The sequence below is a fragment of the Nicotiana tabacum genome, chromosome 17 (genome assembly GCF_000715075.1).
Source record: "Nicotiana tabacum cultivar K326 chromosome 17, ASM71507v2, whole genome shotgun sequence".
NCBI classification, from domain to species: Eukaryota; Viridiplantae; Streptophyta; class Magnoliopsida; order Solanales; family Solanaceae; genus Nicotiana; species Nicotiana tabacum.
The window spans coordinates 92,837,361-92,864,823 of record NC_134096.1 but is presented as its reverse complement, the minus strand read 5'-3'; the positions used below and the strand labels follow the sequence as shown (position 1 = coordinate 92,864,823).

At 37.6% G+C, this 27,463-nt stretch overlaps 1 protein-coding gene and 1 non-coding gene across 5 annotated transcripts; both read right to left on the bottom strand.

Annotated features, from left to right (window-relative positions):
* Positions 1-14,008: 14,008 nt before the first annotated feature.
* Positions 14,009-26,910, bottom strand: LOC107761187 (sirohydrochlorin ferrochelatase, chloroplastic-like). Of its 4 annotated transcripts, none has more exons than XR_012701330.1 (7): positions 26,772-26,910; positions 26,413-26,621; positions 26,252-26,313; positions 25,345-25,455; positions 25,153-25,245; positions 21,525-21,649; positions 14,009-20,918 (listed from the first exon to the last, which is right to left on the bottom strand). XR_012701330.1 is itself a non-coding variant. In XM_016579373.2 (6 exons), exons 1-6 carry the CDS (start codon positions 26,810-26,812, stop codon positions 20,901-20,903), a joined length of 534 nt encoding a protein of 177 aa, XP_016434859.1. In that variant the 5' UTR covers positions 26,813-26,910; the 3' UTR covers positions 14,009-20,900. The 4 variants fall into 4 exon arrangements, 2 of the variants coding, with proteins under 2 accessions (XP_016434859.1, XP_016434858.1); XR_012701329.1 differs by lacking the exon at positions 21,525-21,649 and having other exon boundaries at positions 14,009-14,700; positions 17,103-20,918; XM_016579373.2 differs by lacking the exon at positions 21,525-21,649.
* On the bottom strand, positions 14,491-14,651 carry LOC142172227 (U1 spliceosomal RNA). Its single transcript, XR_012701602.1, has one exon. It is a non-coding gene; the product is annotated as a U1 spliceosomal RNA (small nuclear RNA).
* Positions 26,911-27,463: the final 553 nt, after the last annotated feature.

Genomic DNA, 27,463 nt, shown 5'->3' with positions numbered 1-27,463 from the left:
TATCAAATATGGATTGCAAAGAATGCAAAGTAAACAAGGTTGTAAAGAAGATGATTTTTAGGACTAAGCAAGTTGAATCAATTTATGAAGCTTAAAAGAATAACTCTTCAATATAGGAGAATATGATGTTTGAATTACAATGTAAGCCAAAAACTGCCCTCTACAAAAATGTAGTCATTCTCTTTATAGTGGAGGATCCTACTTTAGACATAATTAAAAATACATAGTGGAAAACACATAATAAATCAGTTTTTCCCTAATTTTCGCCAAGATTCTCTCCCTTAGTGTGTTTGCAACGGCTCTTGTCGGTGAGCTCGAGCTCGATCGGCCTCGGTGCTGGTCGGTATTGCTTCTGGAACTCGATATGGACTCGGGATCAGGTGATAATTCGGACTCGATCTCGGTTGGCATGTGCCCCTTAAGCTTGAAATCATCTCATCATAGTTCGATTCGGACCCGAGCTCGATAATGACTTCGAACTCGGTGTTTGATCTATACCCAAAATCTGAAGCTTTGTTTGTACCACCTTTGGAACCCATCTCGATATTACGAAATCTTTCTTTGATCCATTATGTTTCGACCCCGATCAATCGTACGAAGACCGAAATCTATTTCGACCGTATATAAATAGTCCCCTCGTTTCTCGGGAAGGACGTGGTGAGAAACGATATGATTTCTCAATGGCTCGATTGGATTATAAGCTGACGTTCACATTGGGCCCGATCATGACGCACGTGATAGTTGTCCCGTCGATTTAGTTTTTTAAGGCATTTAATGCATGTCAGACGGTGGTCGGCCACCGCTGATATTGAACCGTCATTGTTTCACTCTATAAATAGCCTTTCCGTCCGCCATTCATCACTTTTACTTCTTAAATCTTTAGAAAAAATTTCAAGTTCTTTTTAGTCTCTTCTGAGTTTATTCGCTGATCTTTGATTCTTTTCTGCAAAATTCTTCTTCTAAACCACCAAATCTTTGTTACCTTCTTTAAATCCAAAAATGGTGAAGACATCAAAAACCGTCCCCCAAAAAGAAAAAGCTTCTTCTTCCCAATCTGCCACCGACAAAACACCGGTGGATCCACGGCCTGAGGAGTGCGTTCTGGCGGCGTGTGTTCTTACCTCCGATTTCAAACTCGATAAAGGTTCGCCGGTTCCTGGCCGATGTGAGCCCGTATCGAGATATATTTGTTCGATAACCGGGGGGTATATCGAGCAAATAAAAAAAGATTGTAACTGGGGGAACAAAGAAGTGGTAGTACCGTCTCCCGAAGAGGATATTACTACTCACGTGAGAGGGTTTTTAAGTATGTACACTTACCCTTTCACGTTAGGTCCTCTCGACCCCGTTATCATAGATTTTTGTCGTAAATACCTAATAACCCTAGGCCAGATCCATCCTTCTTTTTGGCGGATCATTATTTTGATCTGATATTTTGTGAACAAAATCGAGGGGATGCCTTTCACCCTCGATCATCTCGTCTGATTGTACCATCCTCGCCTTTTTTGATGAGGGTTAATAAAACTTTAATGTCGAGCTACCAAGGCTCTGTTCTCGATCATAGACGAGGATAGGGATCGAGGCTGGATGGGCAGGTTCGTTCGAGTAAGGATTTCAGACCTGATTCCGACCGAAAATATGCCTTTTTCCGAGAGTGGAACATGAAGCGTAAGTGTAATTCTGTTGTTATCTCCTACTATTTTGTTCTTTTATTTTCTTTCTCACCGATATTCCCCCTTTTGTGATGCAGCGATTCCCTGGATGCCCGGCGCAGTGTCCGATCTCAATAACTGGGTACGGGATCTGATTTCAACCTCCTTATACGCCGAGCGCTCATGGCGTGACTTGTCAAAGGGCCGATGGGAGGCCAAAAATCATGGTAAGCCATTTTCTCGTATTTTTTGGTAGTTCGAACAAGATATTTTTCATACACTTTAATAAAATTTCCCGCATGTAGGTGTGGGCATAGATGCAGTTTTAAGGCCCTCGTCCGTCGAGGAAGAGGCTTCAGCCTATGTCCCAAAGCCGATGAAAGATAATAAGAGGAAAAGAGCCCTCGTTCCCGAAGATCGAAAACCGAAGAAGAGGATGGCTCGTAAGCCGAACAAAAATACCATTCCTTTGAACGTAGAATCAGTTCTGCGTCTGAGGGAAGAAGAAGAAGAAGAAGAAGAAGAAGAAAACAATAGGTCCGCTCTGGCGTCCCGAACGAAGAAGACCACAGACATTCCACAGGCAGCTGGATCGATGGTGGTCTATAAGGCTCCGCCTCGAACTGAGGATATATCGGAGAAAGATTCGGGCAGTCCACGAGTTGTTGGAGATCAAAGATGCTTCCCATCGAAGCCAACGGATGGGGGATATGTCTGAAGGGGCTCTCCCCCAATCTCTTCAAACCGAAGAGAATGCTCCAAGTGATTCAGTTGGGGTAGTAGCAATCGAAGACTCACCCACCTTCCCTGCTTTTTTCGCGGGGGCGATTCGAGAAGCCCAAGCTTTGGGGGCCCTCGAACTAGATAGGCCTCATGATGGAGAGGATCCATTTCGTGACCTGTTTACCGGTGTCGAGGACGCTACCGGTCCAAGTGACGCATCAGATCTTTTTCACGGAGTGAAGCAGGCTTTGAATCAGGTAAGCCTTGAATTATTTGGCATTACATTTATGTTTGCTTTTCTTTTCTAACTTCGTTTCTTCTTTCATTGCAGGACGCGGCAATTTATCGAGAAGCATCTTCTCGGTTCCGAACTGAGCTGCGTCGATATGAGGCCGACCTTCAACGGGTTACGGAGGAGAGGAACTCCCTTAAACTCCTCTTAGGGCAAAAGGGAGAGGAAATAAAAGACCTCTGAGTTGAGTTAGCCAAGGCTTACCAAGATCAGACCGATCTGTCCGAGCAGGTAATGATACTTTTAAAAGCCTATGGGCTCGATACCGGAACGATGGCTAATTTTTCGGTCTAATAGCTGCAGCAGAAAATTGAGATGATCGGGAAACTCCGTAAGGAGGTCGATGAGATAAAAGCGGAGTCTTTGAAGTGGAAAGAAGGTATGGACCACTTTGCTGCAGAGAAAGAAACTGCTCGATCTTAATTATCATCGGCCGAAAACCAACTTCAAAATGTGAAGGAGAAAAGTTATTCAAGCGAGAAAAATAGAGGAGCTCGAGGCTCGGTTGGCCTCTGAACTTGCCAAGGCCGAATCCAACACCGAAAAGGCAAAGGCTGATGCGGATGCACTCGTGGTCGTATATCGGGCCGACGCTGAAGCTACCTAGGTCCAAGCAAGAGAGGCAGCTGAGACCGCCGATACTCGAGCACATTGGGTCGCTAAACTTGCTAAGTGTCGATCTCGGAGGGAAACCCTCGAGGAGATCCATGCTTGATATTTCGATCTCGCTGAAGAGATAAAAAGGGCTAAAGAACTTGAAGCTGATTGTGAAGCCTTGGCTTCCGATGATGATGATGATGACGATGATGGGAGTAAGAGCGGGTCCGAGAACGGAGGGGAGCCCGTTGGAGAAGAGACCGCTCTCGGAGATAACCAAGAAACATAGCCCTTAGTTTCTATGTTGTAATCAATCGTGTAAACAATCTTATATATATATAATAGATTTTTCTTTTGCCAACTTGCTTCTGTTTTATTTTCTGACTTGTGAAGATTTTATTCATGACTTATGAATGTTTTCACAGGGATTTAGGCAATTCGATCGAATTTGGACTTCGTAGCCTTTATAACCAAGTGAGCGCTTACTCAAACTTGAAATAAGGTAGCTCATAGGCTTAGTAGTCGAATTGAGTGATTGTTTGAATTTGAAGTGATGTAGCCCTTAGGCTTATTAGTTGAGTGAGTGATTCGAACTTGAAGTAATATAGCCCGTAGGTGTAATGATCGAGTGAGTGCTTGCTTGAACTCAAAATAAAAATAGCTCATAGGCTTAGTAGTTAAGTGAATGTTTCAAACTCGAAGTGATGTAGCCCGTAGGCATAATGGTCGAGTGAGTGCTTGCTCGAACTCGAAATAGAAGTAGCTCGTAGGCTTAGTAGTCGAGTGAATGATTCGAACTCGAAGTAATATAGCCTGTAGGCTTAATAGTCGAGTGAGTGATTTCGAACTCGAAGTAATATAGCCCATGGGCGTAATGGTCGAGTGAATGATTCGAACTCGAAATAATGTAGCTCGTAGGCGTAATAGTCGAGTGAATTTTTTCGAACTCGAAGTAATGTAGCTCGTAGGCGTAATAGTCGAGTGAATAAGTCGAACTCGAAGTAATGTAGCCCGTAGGCGTAATGGTCGAGTGAATTTTTTCGAACTCGAAGAAATGTAGCATGTGGGATTAATGGTCGAATGAATGATTCGAACTCAAAGTAATGTAGCCCATAGGAGTAATAGTCGAGTGAATGTTTTTGAACTCGAAGTGATATAGCATGTAGGCGTGATAGTCGAGTGAGTGCTTGCTCGGACTCGGAGATTCATCTCAATCCTGTTTGCATAATAAATCTCGAAAATAGAGGAATTTATCTTGGATATAAGATATCGGTAAATAAGAGAACTTTATTTGCAAGTCTTTATACATGTGTTCATGTTTTGCGTCAGGGCTCGGGGCAACTACATGAGCATGGTTCGTTTTGACCATTTGGCTCTTACAAATTTTTCTATTGGAACCTTGTTGCTATGAAATAACTTTCTTGCATCAGAACTTGATATATTTGAGGGCTAATGCCCCCCAGTATTCGAGGTCGATCGCAAAGAGGCCTCGGATACTGTCGAATTATTTCTAAGTTTAGCACGATCATTGGTTTCCTCATTAAAAACCTTGCCAAAAAACCCATTTTGGATAAATTCGGTCTAAGGGAAAAAGAGTGCAACGCGTGCTTCCAGACCAAGGGCTTCGTATTAAAGGATTCATCCTAGCTCCTGATCGGACTCCTACAGGGGTTAGTTTAGAAATGTAAACGAATATGGGAGGATCATACCTTAGCAGTAGTATCATTTTAGGTGCGACACATTCCAATTGCTCGATAGTTGTTTGCCGTTTATAACACCGAGCTTGTATGATCCTTTTCTGACGTTTTCGAGAACCTGATACGGTCCTTCCTAGTTTGGTCCTACTTTTCCTTCGTTTGGATTTCGGGTACTGAGGGTGACTTTCCTTAGCACTAAGTCCCCGAGTTTAAAATGGCGAAGCTTGGTTCTTCGATTATAGTATTTTTTGATTCGCTGCTTTTGGGCGGCCAATTGGACGAGAGCAGCTTCTCGTTTTTCATCCGATAATTCAAGGCTAGTGTTCATAGCCTCATTATTTGATTCTTCTGTTGTATATCGAAACCTGGCACTGGGTTCCCCGACTTTGACTGGAATCAAGGCTTCGGAGCCATATACTAAGGAGAACAGGGTTGCCCCCGTACTAGATTTTGATGTTGTTCGATATGCCCAAAGGACTTCGGGTAGGATTTCTCTCCATTTTCCTTTAGCGTCGTTCACCCTCTTTTTTAGGTTTTGAATGATAGTTTTGTTCGTTGATTCGGTATGTCCGTTCCCACTAGGGTGATACAGTGTTGATAATATCTTTTTTATTTTGTGGTCTTCGAAGAATTCGTCACTTTGCTGTCGACAAACTGTTTCCCATTGTCACACACTATTTCGGTGGGTATCTCGAATCGACATACGATATGATCCCAAATAAAGTCTATAACCTCTTTCTCTCTTACTTTCACGAACGCCTGTGCTTCAACCCATTTACAGAAATAGTCAATCATAAATAAAATGAACTTAACTTTACCTGGGGCCGATGGGAGAGGGCCGACGATATCCATTCCCCATTTTATGAATGGCCATGGGGATATAACTAAGTGGAGTTGCTCTCCGGGCTGATGGATCATTAGTGCAAACCTTTGATATTTGTCATATTTCGAACAAACTCTTTTGCATCTTTGCCCATATCGATCCAATAATACCGTGCCCTAATTATTTTTTGGACTAATGAATCAGCACCGTAGTGATTTCCACAAGTGCCCTCGTGCACCACACGTAGGATGTAATCGGTGTCTCCTGGTCCTAAGTATACTGTCAATGGTCCATTGAATGTCCTTCGGTATAGCATTCCATCTGCAGTTAATGTGAATCGAACAGCTTTGGTTCGTAGGGCTTTCGCATTTTTAGGGTTCGATGGGAGCTTTCCATTCTTTAAGTATTCAATATACTTATTCCTCCAATCCCAGGTCAGGCTCGTAGAATTTATCTCGGCATGACCTTCTTCGATCACAGATCTCGAGAGTTGAACGACAGTCCCCGAGCTTATTTTGCCTTCCTCAACCGATGATCCCAAATTTGCAAGTGCATCAGCCTCACTGTTCTGCTCTCGTGGAACATCCATTCTTTGAAATGGTACAAAGTGACCTGCAGTTATTCCAAATACCTTTGCATTCTATCTTTTCGAACTTCGAAGGTTTTGTTTACTTGATTTACCACCAGCAAAGAGTCATACTTGGCTTCAATGACTTCTTCTCCCAAGCTTTTAGCTACCTCGAGACCTGCATTCATGGCCTCATACTCGGCTATCTAGTAGTTTTGATAGATTGCCTAATAGTGTTACCCGTGGGTGGCTTTAAAACGATGCTTAGCCCAGACCCCTTCACGTTCGAAGCCCCGTCCGTAAAAAGGGTCCATACACCCGATGACGTACCCGACTTCAATAAGAGTTCTTTTTCGACTTCTGGTACGAGGGTCGGCGTGAAGTAGGCCACGAAGTCTGCTAAAATTTGAGACTTGATGGTCGTACGAGGTTGATACTCGATGTCGTACCCACTGAGTTCGACGGCCTATTTGGCCAATCGGCCTGATAGTTCGGGCTTGTGCAGAATATTACAAAGCGGGCAAGTGGTTAATACGTATATGGGGTGACATTGAAAGTACTGTCTTAACTTTCTAGAGGCGCTTATCAGTGCAAGTGCCAATTTTTTTATGTGCGGATATCTAGTTTCTGCTTCACCTAAGGTTCGACTTATATAAGAAACGGGAAATTACGTACCTTGCTCTTCTCGAACTAGGACATCGCTTACCGCAATTTCCGATACTGCCAAGTACAAGCAAAATTTTTCGTCTGTTTTTGGAGTATGAAGGAGTGGCGGGCTCGATAGATATCGTTTTAATTTCTCTAATGCTTGTTGGCATTCCAGGGTCTAAGCGAAATCGTTATTCTTTTTTAGCAGAGAGAAAAATTGGTGATTTCGATCTGACGACCTTGAAATGAATCGGCCTAAGGCTGCAATCCATCCCGTTAGCCTCTGTACGGGTTTTACACTGTCCACGATGGTGATGTCTTTGATGGCCTTGATTTTATCGGTGTTAATCTCGATCCCCCGATTTGACACCATGAAGCCGAGGAACTTGCCCGAACCGACCCCGAAAGCACACTTTTCGGGGTTGAGCTTCATGTTGTATTTCCTTAAAATCTCGAATATTTCCTACAAATGGATCAAATGATCCCTTGTGCGCAGGGACTTAACAAGCATGTCATCAATATAAACTTCAATTGATTTACCTATTTGTTCCTCGAATATTTTATTTACTAAATATTGGTAAGTAGCTCCTGCATTTTTTAACCCGAAGGGCATCACATTATAACAATATGTTCCATATTTGGTTACAAATGAAGTTTTTTCCTGGTCTTCCGGGTTCATTTGGATTTGATTATACCAGGAATAGGCATCGAGAAAAGTAAGAATCTCGTGGCTGGCCTTGGTATCGATCATGCGATCGATGTTGGGCAGCGGAAAAGAATCTTTGGGGCATGCTTTGTTCAAATCCTTATAATCTACACACATTCTAAGTTTGTTCCCTTTTTTAGGTACTACAACTACATTGGCTAACCATTCAGGATATTTTACCTCCCGAATGGACCCTATTTTGAGAAGTTTGGTTACCTCGTCCTTTATGAATGCATGTTTTACCTCGGACGAGGGTCTTCTCTTTTGCTTAACCGGTCTGAACCTAGGGTCCAAGCTTAGCCGATGTGTCATTATATCCGGTGGGATTCCTGTTATATCTAAATGGGACCAAGCAAAACAATCTGTGTTATCGATAAGAAATTGAATAAGTCTGTTCCTGAGTTCGGGGGTTAATCCTGTTCCCAGGTATACCTTTCGTTCGGGCAAACGCTCGATTAATATGACTTGCTCCAATTCTTCGATCGTTGATTAGGTAGCGTCGGAATCATCGGGAAGCACGAAGGATCGAGGAATCCTATGATCATCATCTTCATCCATCTTCTGATTTTCTAGTTGGGTTAAAGCTGGTGTCTGTGATTGCTATTTGGCATCTTGTTCCCTTTTTGAGCTCGATCCCTTTATTGGCGAAGGCGAGGATATCAGATTCGCTTCCTCGACGGCAAAAATTTCTCTTGCGGCCGGTTGCTCTCCGTACACTGCTATGACCCCCCCTTGATGTTGGGAATTTAAGAACCTTGTGTAGGGTCGGGGGTACACCTCTCATGTTGTGGATCCATGGCCTTCCAAAAAGGTCATTGTACCTCATGTCGCCTTCGATTACGTGGAACTTTGTTTCCTGGATGGTCCCGGTCACATTTATCGGCAGAATTATCTCGCCTTTGTCATGCCATATTGAATCCGTTTAGGACCAGGGTCGCAGGTACGATCTGGTCATGTAGACCGAGTTGTTGTACGACCTTCAATCTAATGATGTTGGCCGAGCTCCCTGGATCAATTACACACGCTTAACTTTAGTTTTATTCATAAGTATGGATATTACCAGTGCATCGTTATGAGGTTGTATGACTCTTTCTGCATCTTCATCATTGAAGGACAAAGTTCCTATGGGTGCGTAATCCTGAGTTCGAGATCGCTTTTCTCTCACAATCGATGTCTTAGTGCGTTTAAGCATCGGCCCTTGAGGGGTATCGACACCGCCGATGATCATGTGAATGACGTGTTGTGGTTCTTCTTGTTCGTTCTTCTTGCCAAAATCCCTGCTTTGAAATGGTTCTTCGCCATGTCTCTTAAAAATTCTCGAAGGTGCCCTTTATTGAATAACCGGGCTACCTCCTCTCTTAATTGCCTGCTATCTTCCGTTCTGTGGACATGGGTGCCATGATATTCGCACATTTGATTGGGATTTCTCTGGGCAGGATCGATCTGCATGGGTCGAGGCCATTTAGTGTCTTTGATGTGTCCGATAGCAGACACGATGGCGGATGCATCAATGCTGAAGTTATACTCCAATAACCGAGGCGCTTCCTTAGATTCGGTAGGCCTGTCGAACCTACTTCTGTTCATCGGTCCCCGAGACCCTTGATCTCGATCACTTCTTTTGTTGATTTGTCCGGGGTTACGTCTCGATTCATTGATTCTGTGGTTTCTATTATACGGTCGATATCGATCCCTGACCGGATCTTGTTCTCAATTGATATCCCTTCGAGCAACGGGTTCAGCCCTGAACTGATCATCTTCGACTCTAATTTTTGATTGGTACCGATTGTACACGTTGGCCCAAGTGATAGGTGGGTACTCGATCAGGTTATGCTTCAGTCATCGTGATGCCGTCGAACTTCGTACGTTCAAACCTTGAGTGAAAGCCTGAACAGCCCAATCGTCTGTGACTGGTGGCAGATCCATTCGTTCCATTTGAAAACGAGATACGAACTCTCTTAGCATCTCGTTATCCTTTTGTCTTACCTTGAAAAAGTCTGATTTTCTCGTTGCGACCTTTATGGCCCCGGCGTGTGCCTGTACGAAAGAATCTGCTAACATGGCAAATGAATCGATCGAATTCGGTGGTAGGTTGTGATACCAAATCATTGCTCCCTTCTAGAGGGTCTCTCCAAACTTTTTCAACAACACAGATTCGATTTCATCGTCCTCCAAATCATTACCCTTGATGGCGCACGTGTAAGAGGTGACGTGTTCGTTGGGATCGGTCGTTCCGTTATATTTGGGAATTTTTTAGGGATTGGTTTTGGGGCTGCGCTCGAGGGGAAAGGCTTTTGCATGAATTTTTTGGAATCCAACCCTTTTATCATTGGTGGAGCCCCCGGGATCTGATCCACCCTGGAATTATATGTTTCTACTTTTATATCGTTGGCTTCGACTCGCTTTGTGAGCTCCTCGAGTATTTTAGCGATTTCGGGAGTAGTCCTCGATTCTTGCTCATTTGATCTCACTATGGCTGTATCCGTTCTGTGGGCAATTTCTCGGGGTGGACCGGGCTCCGGCCTGCTTGGTAGCTGGGTTTGGCTTTGCAACTGAGCTATCGCTACATGTTGGGCTTGTAACATTTCAAAAATCATACGCAAACTGACGTCGTTTTCCTCAATGTTATGGGTGTTTCGAGCTGCAGACCGAGTGCCACCATGAATGATATTTTCATGTTCAGAATGTATGTTCGCCTCAATGGCCACATGCAAATTGATATCTATCGGCACTCCAGTCCGAGCTCTAACGGTGTTGATAAGTGGTCTTTCAGTACTGGGTGTCAAGTTGTTGTTCTCATCTTGAAGACCAGCTTCGTTGTCGATAGGTAAGGCCATTTGGTTGGTAGTTAGTCGTTGCTAATCCGAAATCCAAAACGGTGTGATTTTGCAGATTCGTATCAAATAACCACTGTTATCCTTAGCCCCACGGTGGGCGCCAAATTGTTTACCCGAAAAAACGGATGGAGTTGAATTTGTATGTAGTTCTAAGGATATGTGATATAAATTAATACAAATCGTAAGGATAAAAAGAAATATCAAATATAGATTGCAAAGAATGCAAAGTAAACAAGGTTGTAAAGAAGATGATTTTTAGGACTAAGCAAGTTGAATCAATTTATGAAGCTTAAAAGAATAACTCTTCAATATAGGAGAATACGATGTTTGAATTACAATGTAAGCCAAAAGCTGCCCTCTACAAAAATGTAGCCATCCTCTTTATAGTGGAGGATCCTACTTTAGATATAATTAAAAATACATAGTGGAGAACCCATGATAAATCAGCTTTTCTCTAATTTCCGCCGAGATTCTCTCCCTTAGTGTGTTTGCAACGGCTCTTGTCTGTGAGCTCGAGCTCGATCGGCCTCGGTGCTGGTCGGTATTGCTTCTGGAACTCGATATGGACTCGGAATCAGGTGATAATTCGGACTCGATCCCGGTTGGCCTATGCCCCTTAAGCTCGAAATCATCTCATAATAGTTCGATTCGTACCCGAGCTCGATAATGACTTCGAACTCGGTGTTTGATCTATATCGAAATCAGAAGTTTTGTTTGTACCACCTTCGGAACCCATCTCGATATTACGAAGTCTTTCTTTGATCCATTATGTTTCGACCCCGAACAATCGTACGAAGGTCGAAATCTATTTTCGACCGTATACATGAACCATAGCCCTTATCTATCGATCAAATTCTTGTAAAAAAAATCTATTTTAAACCCTATTTTTTTATTTTTTTCCGACATAATTTCTCACATTTTATTGTCATTAAATGGAGACTAAGAACCTTAATTTGTAATAATTGATGACCTTTTTTTTGTAAAGTGAATGTAATTATGCCAAACCTTTTTTTAATTGCTTTTGTGTTTGTATTATGCTTTTCCATCTGATTTCGATTCATTTGGACAAAAGAAATAAACTTCTAAGAAGCTCGGTTTGTATGTAGGCAGTAGGTTAGGCGCGCGTTAGGGCATCGAATTTTGCTGCAAGACAAAATGGTATTTAAGAGGATAAGGGTAGTGGAGTACATAGACTTTGGAAAAAAAATTGCCCTTGGATTTGCTGAGGCCTTATAAATTGCAATAGTAAATACGAATTATAAATCACAGAAAGATAATACAGACTTATAAATTGCAATTGAATACAACTTATAACTCCAATTTTTGAATTCTCTTTTTAAATCGCAATTGTCGAATGCGACTTATAAATCATAATTTTTGCATGTTACTTATAAATCGCATTTGACAAATTGCCTTTATGCTCAGGAGCAGTAGACCTACACAGAAAGGCACTCTCCACAGGAAGTCATCGGGTCGTTGACTCCAACTACTATATAAACACCCCGTTCTTTACACGTGAAAAACAAATTCAAATTCAAATTCCCATTTTCCCCCTCAAAACCCTAAAAATCTCTTCACGATTACCTTTTGTTCCTTAAAAATTCGCAGAATGTTTGGCCTTTATTTTTGTAGCTTGTCTTCTTGGGTTTAGGATTTCATAAATTTTCAGCTTAAACATAGTTTTGTTAAAACCTCAAATGTCAAATGCGATATAAGTGATGTTCAATAGAATAGGAATAACCAAATAAGCGACTATTTATAAACAAGGTCTCTATTTTTAAATTATTAATCGATTAGTGTTTAATGTCATTTATTGTTAATAAATTAACAGTGTAAGCGAGAGCAGTATCGCATTGACGAAAATTCTAATAATGTCACCGAAGAGGAAACAAAAATACATAAGAACAAACACGTTAACATCTAATAGGTGAGTGGTAAATTGGTGAAATTAGAAATAAGAATAAAATGAGAGTTTTAGGTTTAACAAGGAAAAGTATCATGCCACACCCATTATGACATTGTTTTAAAGAAACCGATTATCATTGTAAATATGGATTGCCAAAACAAAAGTCGTATAATTTTATAGATCAATGATTGTAGAGGTTGGTTATTTGAAATAAAAAGAACTAGTGAATTGACTGCGCGAATGTTAATTTAAAAATAACTTTTTATAAAAATTACCATATAAAAACTTTAGCAGTATTTTAAAAAATAAAACTTTTTACACATTTATTATGTCAAAAGTGAATTTGGTTAAGCAAATTGTACAAAAAGTTTTATTATCATAGAATGGTGTATGAATCCCTTTATTAATTATGGAAGGATCATCTTTTTCTATCATCTGAATATAAAAAAATATATATATTAGCAAATTTTTTGAGACCTTTAGTTATCGATATTTTGTTATGTTTCGAGAAAAATTACTAAAATATTGTTTTCATTGATTTCAATATTTTTAATGATTTTTTAGAATCTATCTTTATTTTATTAAAATATTATATTTATTTCTCATATAACTAATTGTTTGGATTATTTCTTTGTATAGTATAAGTGTCCACACTTATTTACGTACATATCATTCTTTAATTTAAGTAGGTACATATTTTTAAAAGAATTTCTTAAAAAAATGGAACTTTCTACTTTTATTGCTTTTCCCTATTCTAAGACACAAGAAAAGAAAGCAAGAGAGAAATGAGAAAGCTTAAAAAGAGAAAACAAAGGTTGCTAGTTGCTAGTCTACAACCTCACCCAACCCAACCCCTTTTTCTGTAAATAAATTTTTTTATTACCAAGTATTTTTATATAAATCCGAAAAACAAAGTCTCCTACAATAAAACCTGAATTTTTCTAACTAATGATTTTCCTACAATATGAAAGTTAATGGTTTTCCTATTACGTTCAATTGTTCGAATTATCAAGATATAAAGAAGACAATTGTTATCCATATACTCCTGAAACACTAATAAATAAGACATTTAGGGACAATAGGAGGATTCACTTACAAAGTCGACACCAATGGTGCTAATGGAACTCATAAGATTTGAATCATTCTTGAAACCAGAGAAATACAAATAACAAAAATACAACATCTTTTCTTCTATAAAGATTGTTAAACTTTACAATGTAACTACATGTCAATCTAAAAAGCAAATGAACTATGTAAATGAAAAGAAAAAGAAATTACGTTGATGACAAATTCAAATCAGCAAATCAAAGCTTAATGAAACAGAAGAAATTACTGAATCCTACATAGTTGAACATCGGCCATCCGCAAAAATAGTCACCAACAAAGGTGAATTTATAGGATCGGAAGAGGAGCAGTTAGAGGAGATGAAAAGGTCTGTAACTGAAATGTAATTTATAATGTTTAATCAAGAAATATATCTTTTCAGTTTTTTAACATAGCACATACAGTTTTTTAATATAGCACATTGGCCATCCGCAAAAATAGTCACCCATACGAAAGGATAATGTTTAATGAAGAGTCATTTCTTCTGGGTATTTTGATATATAACATATAAATGGAACAAAAACTCAAAAAATCGAGAAATTAGATAAATACATTTCCTAGTATGTAAGAGTTGCTACATCAGCATCTTTTTGCAAATATTGATTCGAATATACTTCGATAAGAGGATTTCGGTCCAACTCCAAAGTAACGTAAATCTTGAAGCTCAAAATACATCTGACCCCGATTGGCTTGTTAGATTAACTTAAAACAAAATAACTACAATCACCAATTGCTACATAGTACTAAAATGTTAATCAAGCAATTTGCTGTAATTAACATATTTGGCTAAAAAGCGTACCAAATTTGCTAATTCAGCAATAGCATATACAGTACTATTTACTTCCGGAAAAAGAAATCGGAGAGCAGGCAAGAAAAGTATCATAAAACACCATAAAAAAAAATATTTATTTGAGATTTGGGTAGGGACCGCGTTCGTTGGGTAGGGACCGCGCGAACGCAGGCCCCCGCTGCCACAAATTATGACGTAGGCTCAACCACTTGGGTCGACCTTAGGCAAGCACCCCTCCAAAGTGCAATGACGGTCACCAACCTAGGCCATGAGTCTTCATGATCACCCATTGACCCCGTCCAGGTAAGTATGTTTCAAAGTTGCTCCCTCCTCCCCTTTTATATTACTCCAGCACCTTGCCTGCATTTGATTTTGCCGGTGTGGGATAATGCTCACACACTTGTTTCACAAACTAAGCAATAGCTTATAAAAAGAGTCACTTACTTAAATTACCATAATGCTTGGACAATCGCAAATGTAGAATTTCCTTTACAATCAGTTCCCTTCAGATATTCAGTTTTATATAGGCACCAAAAGAACAATAAACAGATTTTCTTTTCATATGCAAATATAGAATTTCCTTTGTGTTGTGGAAGTTTGCATAGCACAAGGACAAAATGTTAGTAGAGACAATGCCCCTGTTGGTTTTGTTCTTAATATGTTTATTGACACAACTAATAATAGAATCGTTAACCTAAGATTAACTTTTAAAATATGAAGGATCTCCATTTTCCTTAGGCGTACCTTTTCTTTGAGTGGTGAAGGTCTACACCCTGGTACTGACTAGTGAATCAGAACCCAGAATCACTTCGTCCAAATGTATATTTCGTTTCTTCTTTTGTTTAATTATCTGTTATTATTAATCACAATTTTATGAAACTGCAGCAAGACAAACCAAGGACGAAACTCCAGCCAGAATTGGTGCAAGAATGAAACTAAAGATGGAAAGTTCAAATTTGGAGTTGTTTGAAGTGGTATATAATGAGGTGAAGCTAATCTAATTAGGAAATTTTACCTCCTATAGCAAACGTACACACCCTATTTATTATAAACCAAAATTATTTTAAAATATTATTTTCTATAGCTACCTTTTATATTTTATAGCAAAATAAGTATTTATGGTATATACTACCATTGAGGCATAAAATAAGGCATGCAATACGCTATTTATGTTTTTTCTTTCTTAGACAGCTGGACATACCTATTTTTAAGGTGATTGTCGTTACTGTATTCATGAATATATGGCGCGAATACATGTGAATACATGCGCGTACAGCTGGACTGCCCTGATTTTAAGTGCTTTTTACTGTTGTATTCATGAATACAACAACGCGAATACATATGAATACATGCGCAACTGGACTGCCCTGATTTTAGGCGCTTTTTGTTGTTGTATTCATGAATACATGGCGTGAATACATGTGAATACATGCGCGTACAACTGGACTGCCCTGATTTTAGGCGCTTTTTACTGTTGTATTCATGAATACAGCAGCGCAAATACTTGTGAATACATGCGCGTACAGCTGGACTGCCCTAATTTTAGGCGCTTTTGCTGTTGTATTCATGAATACATGGCGCGAATATATGTGAATACATGCGTACAACTGGACTACCCTTATTTTTAGGTCTTTTTTGCTGCTGTATTCATGAATACAGCAGCGCGAATACAACGAATACACTACCGTAACAACTGAATATTAGCTATAGGAAATTAATAGCCACTAAACAATAGTGATTTGTGAAAATTCCTTATCTAATTAATTCATTTCGGGATAAAACTAGGCAGAGATGGCCCGTACCGGCATGAGCCCAATACTGTGAAAATAGGAGGGGAACTTTACATAACTGTCACAATTTAAAAGAAATATAACAAATTTGTAGCATGAAATCCAATATTACAGTTGTGACAGAAAAATATTTATATTTGTAGCTCACAGTTCCATTAAAATAGGAATATTAATATTAATCTTTAAGCATAAGCAATTTGAATAGAAAGTCAATAATTCTTTTGTTCAAAAATCATGCCTTTTTTCTCTTTATCTATTAGCTTTCCTTGTTTTTCTTCATCTTCTTAATTTTATTTTCTGCCGAAGCCAATATATTTTCTAAATTTGTTCCATTCGTTTTCTTTTTAATTGTCTTTCTTAAGTTTTTCTCTTCCTTCTTTCTTCCTTTCTTAACATAAAGATCTTACTTCGATAATAATATACATTAAAAATATATATTGAATTAACACATATAAAATATACAAAAAATATACATAAAAAATACATCTTCAGTTAAGATGACGCTTAGACATTTGAAATATACATAAAAAATATATCTTAAATTTAATTAAGATGGCATATAAATATACAAAAAACATATATATAAAAAATACATCCTGAATTAAAATGGCACTTGACATATAAAATATATTTGAAATATACATTAAAAATACATCTTAAAATAAGATGGCACTTCACAAATAAATATACAAAAATTATATACATAAAAATACATTTTGAATTAAAGTGATACTTGATATACAAAGTATAAAAGACGTATAAACCAATACATCTTGAATTTAGGTGACATTCACATATGCATCAGATTTTAAAAAATGGAGTGAAGAAGATGAATGTTGAGCTTAATTTTTATAATATGCTAATAATGAAAAAAAAAAGTGTTCTTTATGGAATAAACAATAAATGATGCTATTTTTTTAAATAATAGTTAAAAAGGGATCAAAGTGTGTAAAAAACTCAAATAGGAATTACCTTAGTTTTGACACAAAAGTGTAGATAGAAGAAATTCAAGTATCCAATTCTACCAATCCAATTCCACCAAACTACAATTTCTCTGATGCTAGTCCAAGTGAAAATATATTAGCTTCAGTAATGGTCTACAGCAGATGCATAACCGGTTTAACATAGAAAAAAAGTGCAGACCTTATTGCTCTGCATTATAAAGAAGGGCCTCATTTTTGGGGAAGATGTATATCAAATAATTAGTACTCTTCAGATACAAGGTTATAGATTCACATGAATGCAGTAATACAAAACCTTTTCATTGTCATTTACCAACAGATTTTGACATTGTTCCACATCAAATAGATAGCGGATCTTATTCATAGCAAAGCAAATCACAAACTATGAGCTTCTCAAACTTCTACTTTGGATATTTCTAGCAAAGTATACTGTTCTTTCTCCAACTGCAGGTATCATTTTGCTGGTTTGGTTGACAAAGTGGACCTTTGAGTGAACTGTCCACCAAAAAAAAATTGTGACCAATAAATTTGTCCTTTTTTTAGCACAAGGACTCCGTCACTTTCTACGAAAATAATGACAAGAAAGTATGGACATGCACCTACCAAACTATACCTTCCTTTTTCTTTTTCATTTGGTTTCAAATTTCATAAATAACAGCTATAAGGCTACCAGAAAGGTTTACCTCTCATCCCTGCTACCTGAAACTTTCAAGCGTTTAGCAGAATTAAAGGGGAAAAAAAAAAGACGACATTGTCAAGTGATTTAATTCAATGAGTGATAAAGCTTGACAATATATCCAAAAGATTATGAAATATCTACACTTGTCGAGCATTTCCAAAACGGGGCACTTTCATCTTCTATGACAGAAACTTATAGCATACTGGACATAAGGTAATGCATCCACTTCGATGATCGATCACTTTACCCCCCTTACACTCTAACGAGCTTTCTTTTTCTTCTTTAAACTCTCTTGATAAACATATTTGAACCAGTCAGTTGCATGAGGTAACCAAGTGAGATATTTATCTAATCATTAAAAATACGGAAAAGTGTCAAATATATCCCTCTACTATTGAATATTGTTTAAAGTTATCCTCCGTTATGCTATTCGATCGAATATATCCCTACCGTCTAACTATTAATCAAATATACCCTTAATTTGACGAAGAGGCCACGTGGAGGGCTTCTGATCCATTTTATGCCCTGTTACCCCTAACCCATAACCCGATCCTTCTCAACACTTAAAGAACTAAACTCTCTCTGGGTTAGGTTCAATTGTGATCAAGCCAAAGGAGTTTGACGAGACAAACTTGTACATCAATTATTTGCCACATGCTCTTGATGATGGTGGTTTGATCAATTTATTCTCTCTTTTTGGTATCATTGTGATGGCTAAAGTTACAAAGGACATTCTAAGTGGTCTGAGTAAAGGTTATGAATTTGTTAAGTATGCGAATATTCAACAAGCTAATAGTGCTATAGCTAGCATGAATGGAGAGTTACGGGTTCTTCGAGAGCAGCAAATTCTTGGAACTATTGCTTCCGAGCTCAATCTAAGCTTCTCCAATTGATCTCAATTTGTAACCAAAGATTCTCAACCAAAATTCGAACAAAGCCCAGTGATTAATTCAAGGAAGCTCAGGTTGTCTTCTTCGCGGAGTCAACTCTAATTTGTTCGATCTAACTTAACCAAAACTTCACAAAATGCACTCAGATTTTACCCACAACTTCTGTACAATGATACGAACAAGACCCAACAAACAATTTGAGCAATAAGAGATGAGGTCAAGAAACCCAGTGCATCTTCTCCACATATTAGGCTTCAAAAATTTTCGATCAAGTTATTGTCAAATCAAATCCAAATGCATTTAGATTTTGAATTCAGGTTCTATCAAGCTTTTACAATAGATTTAAAACTCATCCAGTCGATTTTGATTTAAAAACTTCAGATCTAAGTTCTGAACCAAGCTCAAAGTTGAGTCAATGGTGATCGAAACACCTTTTTTTTCTTTCTTTTCTCCAATAATGTTCAATCACGAATTTCTTTTCTGTATAATGATACGAACAAGACCCAACAAACAATTTGAGCAATAAGAGATGAGGTCAAGAAACCCAGTGCATCTTCTCCACAGATTAGGCTTCAAAAATTTTCGATCAAGTTATTGTCAAATCAAATCCAAATGCATTCAGATTTTGAATTCAGGTTCTATCAAGCTTTTACAATAGATTTAAAACTCATCCAGTCGATTTTGATTTAAAAACTTCAGATCTAAGTTCTGAACCAAGCTCAAAGTTGAGTCAATGGTGATCGAAACACCTTTTTTTTCTTTCTTTTCTCCAATAATGTTCAATCACGAATTTCTTTTCTGTATAATGATACGAACAAGACCCAACAAACAATTTGAGCAATAAGAGATGAGGTCAAGAAACCCAGTGCATCTTCTCCACAGATTAGGCTTCAAAAATTTTCGATCAAGTTATTGTCAAATCAAATCCAAATGCATTCAGATTTTGAATTCAGGTTCTATCAAGCTTTTACAATAGATTTAAAACTCATCCAGTCGATTTTGATTTAAAAACTTCAGATCTAAGTTCTGAACCAAGCTCAAAGTTGAGTCAATGGTGATCGAAACACCTTTTTTTTTCTTTCTTTTCTCCAATAATGTTCAATCACGAATTTCTTTTCTGTACAATGATACGAACAAGACCCAACAAACAATTTGAGTAATAAGAGATGAGGTCAAGAAACCCAGTGCATCTTCTCCACAGATTAGGCTTCAAAAATTTTCGATCAAGTTATTGTCAAATCAAATCCAAATGCATTCAGATTTTGAATTCAGGTTCTATCAAGCTTTTACAATAGATTTAAAACTCATCCAGTCGATTTTGATTTAAAAACTTCAGATCTAAGTTCTGAACCAAGCTCAAAGTTGAGTCAATGGTGATCGAAACACCTTTTTTTTCTTTCTTTTCTCCAATAATGTTCAATCACGAATTTCAGCTCCCAATAATTATATTCTACAATAATATTCAACGATTTTCAGAAATTTGAACTCAGATTTGCACTTTCAAAAAAGGAATTCTAAGTCGTTTATTAAGAACGTCAAAAAACAAAGAGCATATTTCTATTTTTGGGAGTTTTCGAGCAAAGGAATTTGTTCAGTTATTTAGCTGTTGGGAAGGGTCAGGTTAAGTTTTGGGTATCGGGTATTGAGCATGGGTAATGGGTTGGGGCATAAGATGGCTTAGAAGCCCTCCACGTGGCCCTTCTGTCAATTTAAGGGTATATTTGATCAATAATTAGACGGCAAGGGTATATTAGATCGAATAGTATAACGGAGGATAACTTTAAACAATATCCAATAGTAAAGGGATATATTTGACCATTTTCCGTTAAAAATAACTTAAGTGCAAAATAAAAAAAAAGTTTAATATGTTATACAATATTACCGGGTATTTGTAGAAAGTAAAATGAAAAACTACAGTGTTTAAGTCAGAAGTAGGTAAAAAGCTGTAAAACTAACCTGCGGGAGAGACCAGACCAGTCTGTTAAAGATAAGAAACACTACAAGAATGAACCTTCGCTTGTACTAACAGACTCAAGGAGACATCTATTTACCAGAGCTAGAAGACGATCCTCAGCTCCATCTCATGGCAGCCTCAAAGCTACTCAAACCTTCAGCAACTATATCCAATAAACCCCTAAACACCACGCCTGGCAGCCACATACACCAAACTTTCACAAATTTAAAGTCAGGATAATAACAGCAGACTTAGATAGGCAACCCTGAAGAAGGCATTGATTACTCATTCCAAACATTGCTTCTGCACACATATTTTCAAAGTTCATTGGAGAAAGGCTTGAAGCTTTCTGTTGGCTATTTGAGAGAGAGAGAAGAGATAACAGATAAGATATCTCTTTTTCCTAAATTTTTAGGAATCAAATTGGAAAAACATCAATAAACAAGAGAAAATAGATCTCATGATATGATATCAATCTCATGATACGCAAACTATAAAGTACAAAATAGATCTGGTTAGATCAATAGAAACTGTAGTGAATACTTTAGACAAAGACAGTTCAATTGGAACAGCTAGATAATCAATTTTTAAAGAGTAAAATTGTACAGTTAAAATTACATTTAAAAGGAACACCGTTAAAATTTGATTGAGTGGCGGAACAGCGAGAAAGTGCCTCTGATGTCAAACATTTGTTACTTGATTACCCTACCCAACTTACGTCAAAAGGAAATTCAATCAGAAATCATTTCTAGATTGGTCCTACTTTAAACTCTAAATATGATAGGAGAGTACTTGAAGTACACAATGGCCATTAAGCGTCATGCTGAGACCAACTTATCTGAGCATTAGCAATGGGCTTAGCGATTGGAAGAAGAAAAGAAAAAGAAAGTGTGGTGAAGATGAATTTACCGCAGAACTGTGTGCTCCTCTGCAAAAGGTTATCTGATCAGTTAGCTTGGTTCCAAAAAGCTGAGAACAACTTAATTAGAAGCCCTACTCCTTCAATTCATCACAAAAAGAACCTAGAAAATATGCTTCAACCATCAAAAGCACAAATTGGCAAATATCAGTATCGATCCAAATTGCAAAGCCCCAATTAATATAGACTATATAGTTACAGGTGTTGGCCAGTCAAGAAATTCCATGCCCAGAAGATGAAAGTAGCAGAAATGAGGATATTGCGATTGATGTGTGGGCCTACCAGAAAAGATAAGATTAGGAATGAATATATTAGGGACAAAGTAGGTATGGCCCATGTGGAAGAGAAGTTGAGGGAATCGAGGCTGAGATGGTTTGGTCATGTGAAGAGGAGAGACGTTGGTGCCCCGGTTAGGAGGTGCGAGAGGTTGCCAGTGGCGAGTCAGAGGAGGAGTAGAGGGAGGCCTAAGAAGAACTGGGATGAGGTGATTAAGCAGGGCATGGCTCTGCTCCAGCTTACCGAGGACATGACCCTCGATAGAAAGGTGTGGAGGTCGAAAATTAGGGTGGTGGGTTGATAGACAGTCTAGAGGTTGCCTTGTCTTACTAGTAGTAGTTGTACTAGTCGGGTACCTTCCTATTCCTAGTCCCTTGTTTATATACGGTATGTCAGTATTAGCAGTGAGATTGGCACTATTCTTGTTGTTTCATTTCCATGAATCTCTGTCATTATCCGTTGTATTATTTGCTTACATTGTCTTATTACATTGTTGTTGCTATTATTTCTTTATTGCTCCATTTTATTTTATTTTTACGTTCTTGAGCCAAGGGTCTTTCGGAAACAGCTTTTCTACCTTCATAGGTATTGGTAAGGTCTGCGTACACACTACCCTCCCCAGACCCTACTTGTGGGATTCCACTGGGTTGTTGTTGTTGTTACAGGTAACAAAATGAACCAACAAAAGTAACAAAATAGAGGATAGAACTAACCTTGAAATACGTGATAACCTCAAATGGATCCAAAATTAAGGTTTGAAAGTCGGTCACTCAATTTCGCAGAATCTCTATTTTAAAAACTTCTTCGAGTTTCCACATATTGAAGCTGATCTATTTAGTTGTCGAAATGTAACTACTACTACTACTTAAAAAAACACAAGTATTAATGGAGTGACACGCAAAGGAAAAGATCAGGTGATTCCAGAGGCAAAGAATATAGAAAGAGTGAGAACAAGAGCTGGAGCAGAATGCTCTAAAATCTAGATGAAGAAAACAATCGAGAAGATAGATAATTTGCGCAACGTGGCAGTCTACTTACAGATTAAGAGACAAGCATAATCCAGTGCTACTAAAAGTCTAAAGCCGTGATTTGAAATTTATTGCCTTTAAGCACACACGTCGAAACTCTTCATGTTTCTATATAATAGAATAGAAATATGTATAGTGCCAAATTCAAGCATGAATGACACCGGAGAGCAACCAGCAAGCTCATCCATCATGAAGAAAAAAAAGCATTCTTGTTGTTCACAAGAAAAGCTAAATACAATACCCAGCAATTTCAGCTACAAACCATGTGATAAAAATCATTGTTAATTTATGGTAATGAGTAAACAAAGACAGTAAAACTTATTGTTAGACTGCAATGGTCTCAAACCAAAATTATTGAGGAATAAAGAGGCCACCTGTGATTACAAAGAGGGAAGGCAACTTATAAGTTATAACTGTTGGAGGTACATATTCTGAGTGAACACATGAAGGATTTTACAACACTAGGAAAATTTGATTAAAGAAGACAAGGATAATCTGAAATGCAGCTTAGCTCTCCCAACTCTCCATCAGCTGAGTGGAGAAACTAAGCACCATGCAGTCGACATTTGTAGTTGAAATGCTATTACTAACTCCCAAATATCAAAGTTCTCATGAGCACTTGGATGCTTGAGTTGCGGGAGAGATAATTGACCATTATCATTTATCACTTTCAAGCAGCGGTATAGTATTCACTCAGCCAGCCAGACCCAACTAAATCAACTGGCATCAGCAATAGATTCTTTCTACATAACAAAGCCTAGCTAAGCTTCATAAGTACGTCACTGGCGGAGCTGACATTTTCCGGTTCCAGCACAAACTGAACACTCGTCTGCTTTCCCAGCAATATGATTTAAGCAATGCTTGATTCTATCATTCACAACGTCCTGTAATAACAATCTTCTAGAATTAGAATTTTAACCTATTAGCTTTCTATAGAAGAATTTCAAAGAGAAAATATTTGGCTGTTTCTAAGGCCTCATTTGTTTGCACTTAATGGAGGTCTGAATCTTAATCATTCAAATCTCAGACATTAAGTGCGTTTGTTTTTAAAATTTTAATCTTAATTATTTAGATCTTAATCATTAAGTGTGTTTGTTTAATTTACTTCACAAACACTTAATGGGTCTGAATAGGCATGTACGATTAAGATCTATAACAAAGACTTAATTTCATTAAGATGCTATCATCCACATTCATTACTAACTGCCACCACCGCATACCATTATTAACTATCACCACCGCCACCACCCTCATCCTCAACCATAGCTGCCACCACTACCACCACTACCACCCCCACCCCCACCACTATCATCCTCAACCATAACCACACACTCACCCACCTCAACTACCACAACCAACCACCCCATCACCATCAATAACCATAGCTGGCATCGCCCACCATTATAAACTACCACCAACCACTATCACCTTCCTCAATCACAACCGCAATCACCGCCACCACCCACCATTATTAACTATCACCACCACCACCACTATCCTCAACCATAATCTCTATCGCTACCAGTTACCACTAGCTACTACCTAGAACCACCACCATCAACCAAAACCACCACCAACCACCACCTCTAGTCGGCACCCACAAGCACTTCCGTTAGCTATCACCGCCACCAACTATATATATATATATATATATATATATATATATATATATATATATATATATATATATATATTAAATAACAGATTTAAAAATCAAATAGCCTTAATTATTTAATATTCAGATCATAATACACATCTTAATATTCAGATGTCTTAATCTTAATGCACATCTTGATATTCAGATATGTATTATTCAAACGTCTTAATCTTTAAAAAAAAAAATGAGGCCTAAATCAACCTTCTAGGACTAAAAATTCAGCCTACAGCTTTAGTATGGAATGATGTCAATGTATAAATATCTGACCATTATGGTCTCCCCATAACACAAAAGTTTGCTAGTTACTTGAGTAACAAAAGTGTTAGGATTTAAATAGGATGGAGCCATTGTCACAAACGAAAGCAGAATGATAACTCAGATCGAACAAAACATTCATTAAAAAAGAATCCTAATACAAGTGCCAGTAGACTAGGAAAGAAAAGGCAACTACTAACCAATTAAAATAAGAAACCCCTAGTTAGGCAAGAACTGCAATATGTACCAATTATAGGTGCAAATATTGGTTGACCTAACCAGCTTAAATGCAAAATAGGGAGTAGGAATAACCTTAGGTTTCAATATGTGTTGGATGCCATATGTAAATGAACAGAATAAATGCTGAGAAAGTAAAGCTAGAGAAGAAGAACAAGAACTTACGACAAGTAACTCATGAAGGCCAAGAGGTGCTGTAATGATATATGATACTCCTGGGTGTTCTTTTGCAGCTTCAGCCGTTAAAGAAGGAATATCCTGAAAAGGGAAAGGTATCAGGTCAAGACCTAGCATAATACATCAAAGGAAATTCTAGATAACCTAGCACAACTTTAGAATACATGAGGTGAACAATACCTGGTTCCAGTGTCGTCCAGGAGAAAGGAAAAACGGGCTCACAATTACTCGACGTGCTCCTCGTTGAACACACAAATTAAATGCATCTCTGATCGATGGTTCTGCTAGCTCCTAATTTGTCATAAAAGAGATAAAGAGGAAACATGAGAGTTCCAACCTTTCAAGAAGATAAAACAGAAAGGAGAATGGAGAGCTTAAGGCTGTGTTTGGGACTAAGTATTCATCAAGGAAAAGAAAATAAATTCATTAGAAATCTATAGTTTTGTACTATGTGGCTAGGGAAAACATTAGGATTCTCTTATTCCTACCACAATCTTACTCCTATCACCACTTCTTCACCAACCCTAAAGAGATCCCTCTATACTTCCAATCCCAAAAATCATTGATTTCCTAGGTTTTCGCACGAGATATATTCTAAAATTTTCTTTTACATAGATTTGATATCATTTTTGTTTCTCAAAAAAGATATACTTTTGATTTTATATTTTTCTTTGCCTTTGCTCTTAACATCCTAACATACTTGTCTTTGCCTTTCTGTGATATAAATTCTAGTATTATTTTTTTCTGAAAAGATATACTTTTGATTTTCATTTTCCTTTGCCTTTTCTCTTAACATCCAAACATAATTTGTCTTTGCTTTTCTGTAATATAAATTCTACGTATTATTTTTTGTATACTTTTGATTTTAGGCCTTTGCTCTTAACATCAAAACATACTTCAAGACTCCACATTTTTATCCTTTTCCATTACATTTTTCTTTCGTCGTCCATTTTCTAATTCCAAACAAACAGACTGTAAAACAAAGACAAAAAAGCTAAGGCATCAGGAATGAAACAATCAACGAACAGCAAGCTCGAAAACGGTAATCATACAAAGAGGGAGGGATAAATCATAAAAACATTATTACCATGTGTGCAGGCTCCACAATGGGGTATTTGGTTCTCTGCCTAAACATTGCTACAAATTCATCTGACAATTTATCATCAAAACTACAACTATAAGCAACTCACAACAAACCAGCAACAAAATTGAAAAAATAAATAAATATGAAGGATGCCAGAAACTAACTTAGCATAAGATTAGACTCTTTTCTGCGGGACCCATGATCCACAATTATAACACCATCGCCTTCTTCTATCCCGTTCAACTCCTCCCTATTTGTAGTGGCCATACAATACCTCTGTGGTAAATATCTGGATTTTGAAGGACCTTTATGCAATTTTACAAATTCAGGAACTGCACTTCCTGGTTTTCTATCTGGGTATGTACTGATTGAGCTTTCATGGTTTCAACAACACAAAAGAACATCAATTTACTCATACATCCAGTTAAAAAATGACTTATGAACTAATTACTAATCAAGAATTAAACTTTATGGTAATTAGAACATGAAGAATCTGTAACATGAAAACACAAGTATAAATTACCTCCTCAAACTGAGATGAGACGTTAAAAACAAATAATCCATTAACTCTTCCAACACCCCTTAGATTAGTCTTCCATTTTCCGGTACTAAGAGATAAAATCGAACTCCTTTTTATTTGTGGATTAGAAGCGCAACTGAATTAGGGAAGCCCAAACGTAATAGAAGAAGGCCCAGGCCCAAATGAGAAGTATAAAGGTAAGGTAAGCCACAACCTCTGGCCTGTACCCGTCCATACTTTTTTCTTTTTCTTTCTTTTCTTAAATTGAATAATAGCTGTACATTAATTGAAAGAATATTATATAAAGTTTTAAAATTTTCAAATAGGGAGCATACCATGTGCACTGTATATAATGGATAACAAATAGAACTGGGTTCATATTTTTAGATTTGAAACTAAGATTACAATGAGCTATTTGTAGTAGAGGCGAATCAATAATTTATAGTTTATAGGTTTCTATTTATTCTCAAGTTAATATACAATAATGAATAAGCTCTCAATTAAATATTTTTTCATATTAGTCTCATGATACGCGCTTTGTGCGTGTACCTCAACTTAAAAATAACTTTAATTTTATAATAAATGTGAAAATAATTAAATTGAATTTATTTTTCTAAATAGTTATTCGAAGACTTAATTAGTTTCAACATCAGAGGAAATAGTTAAAGTCCTGAATATTAGAACATTGCAATAAA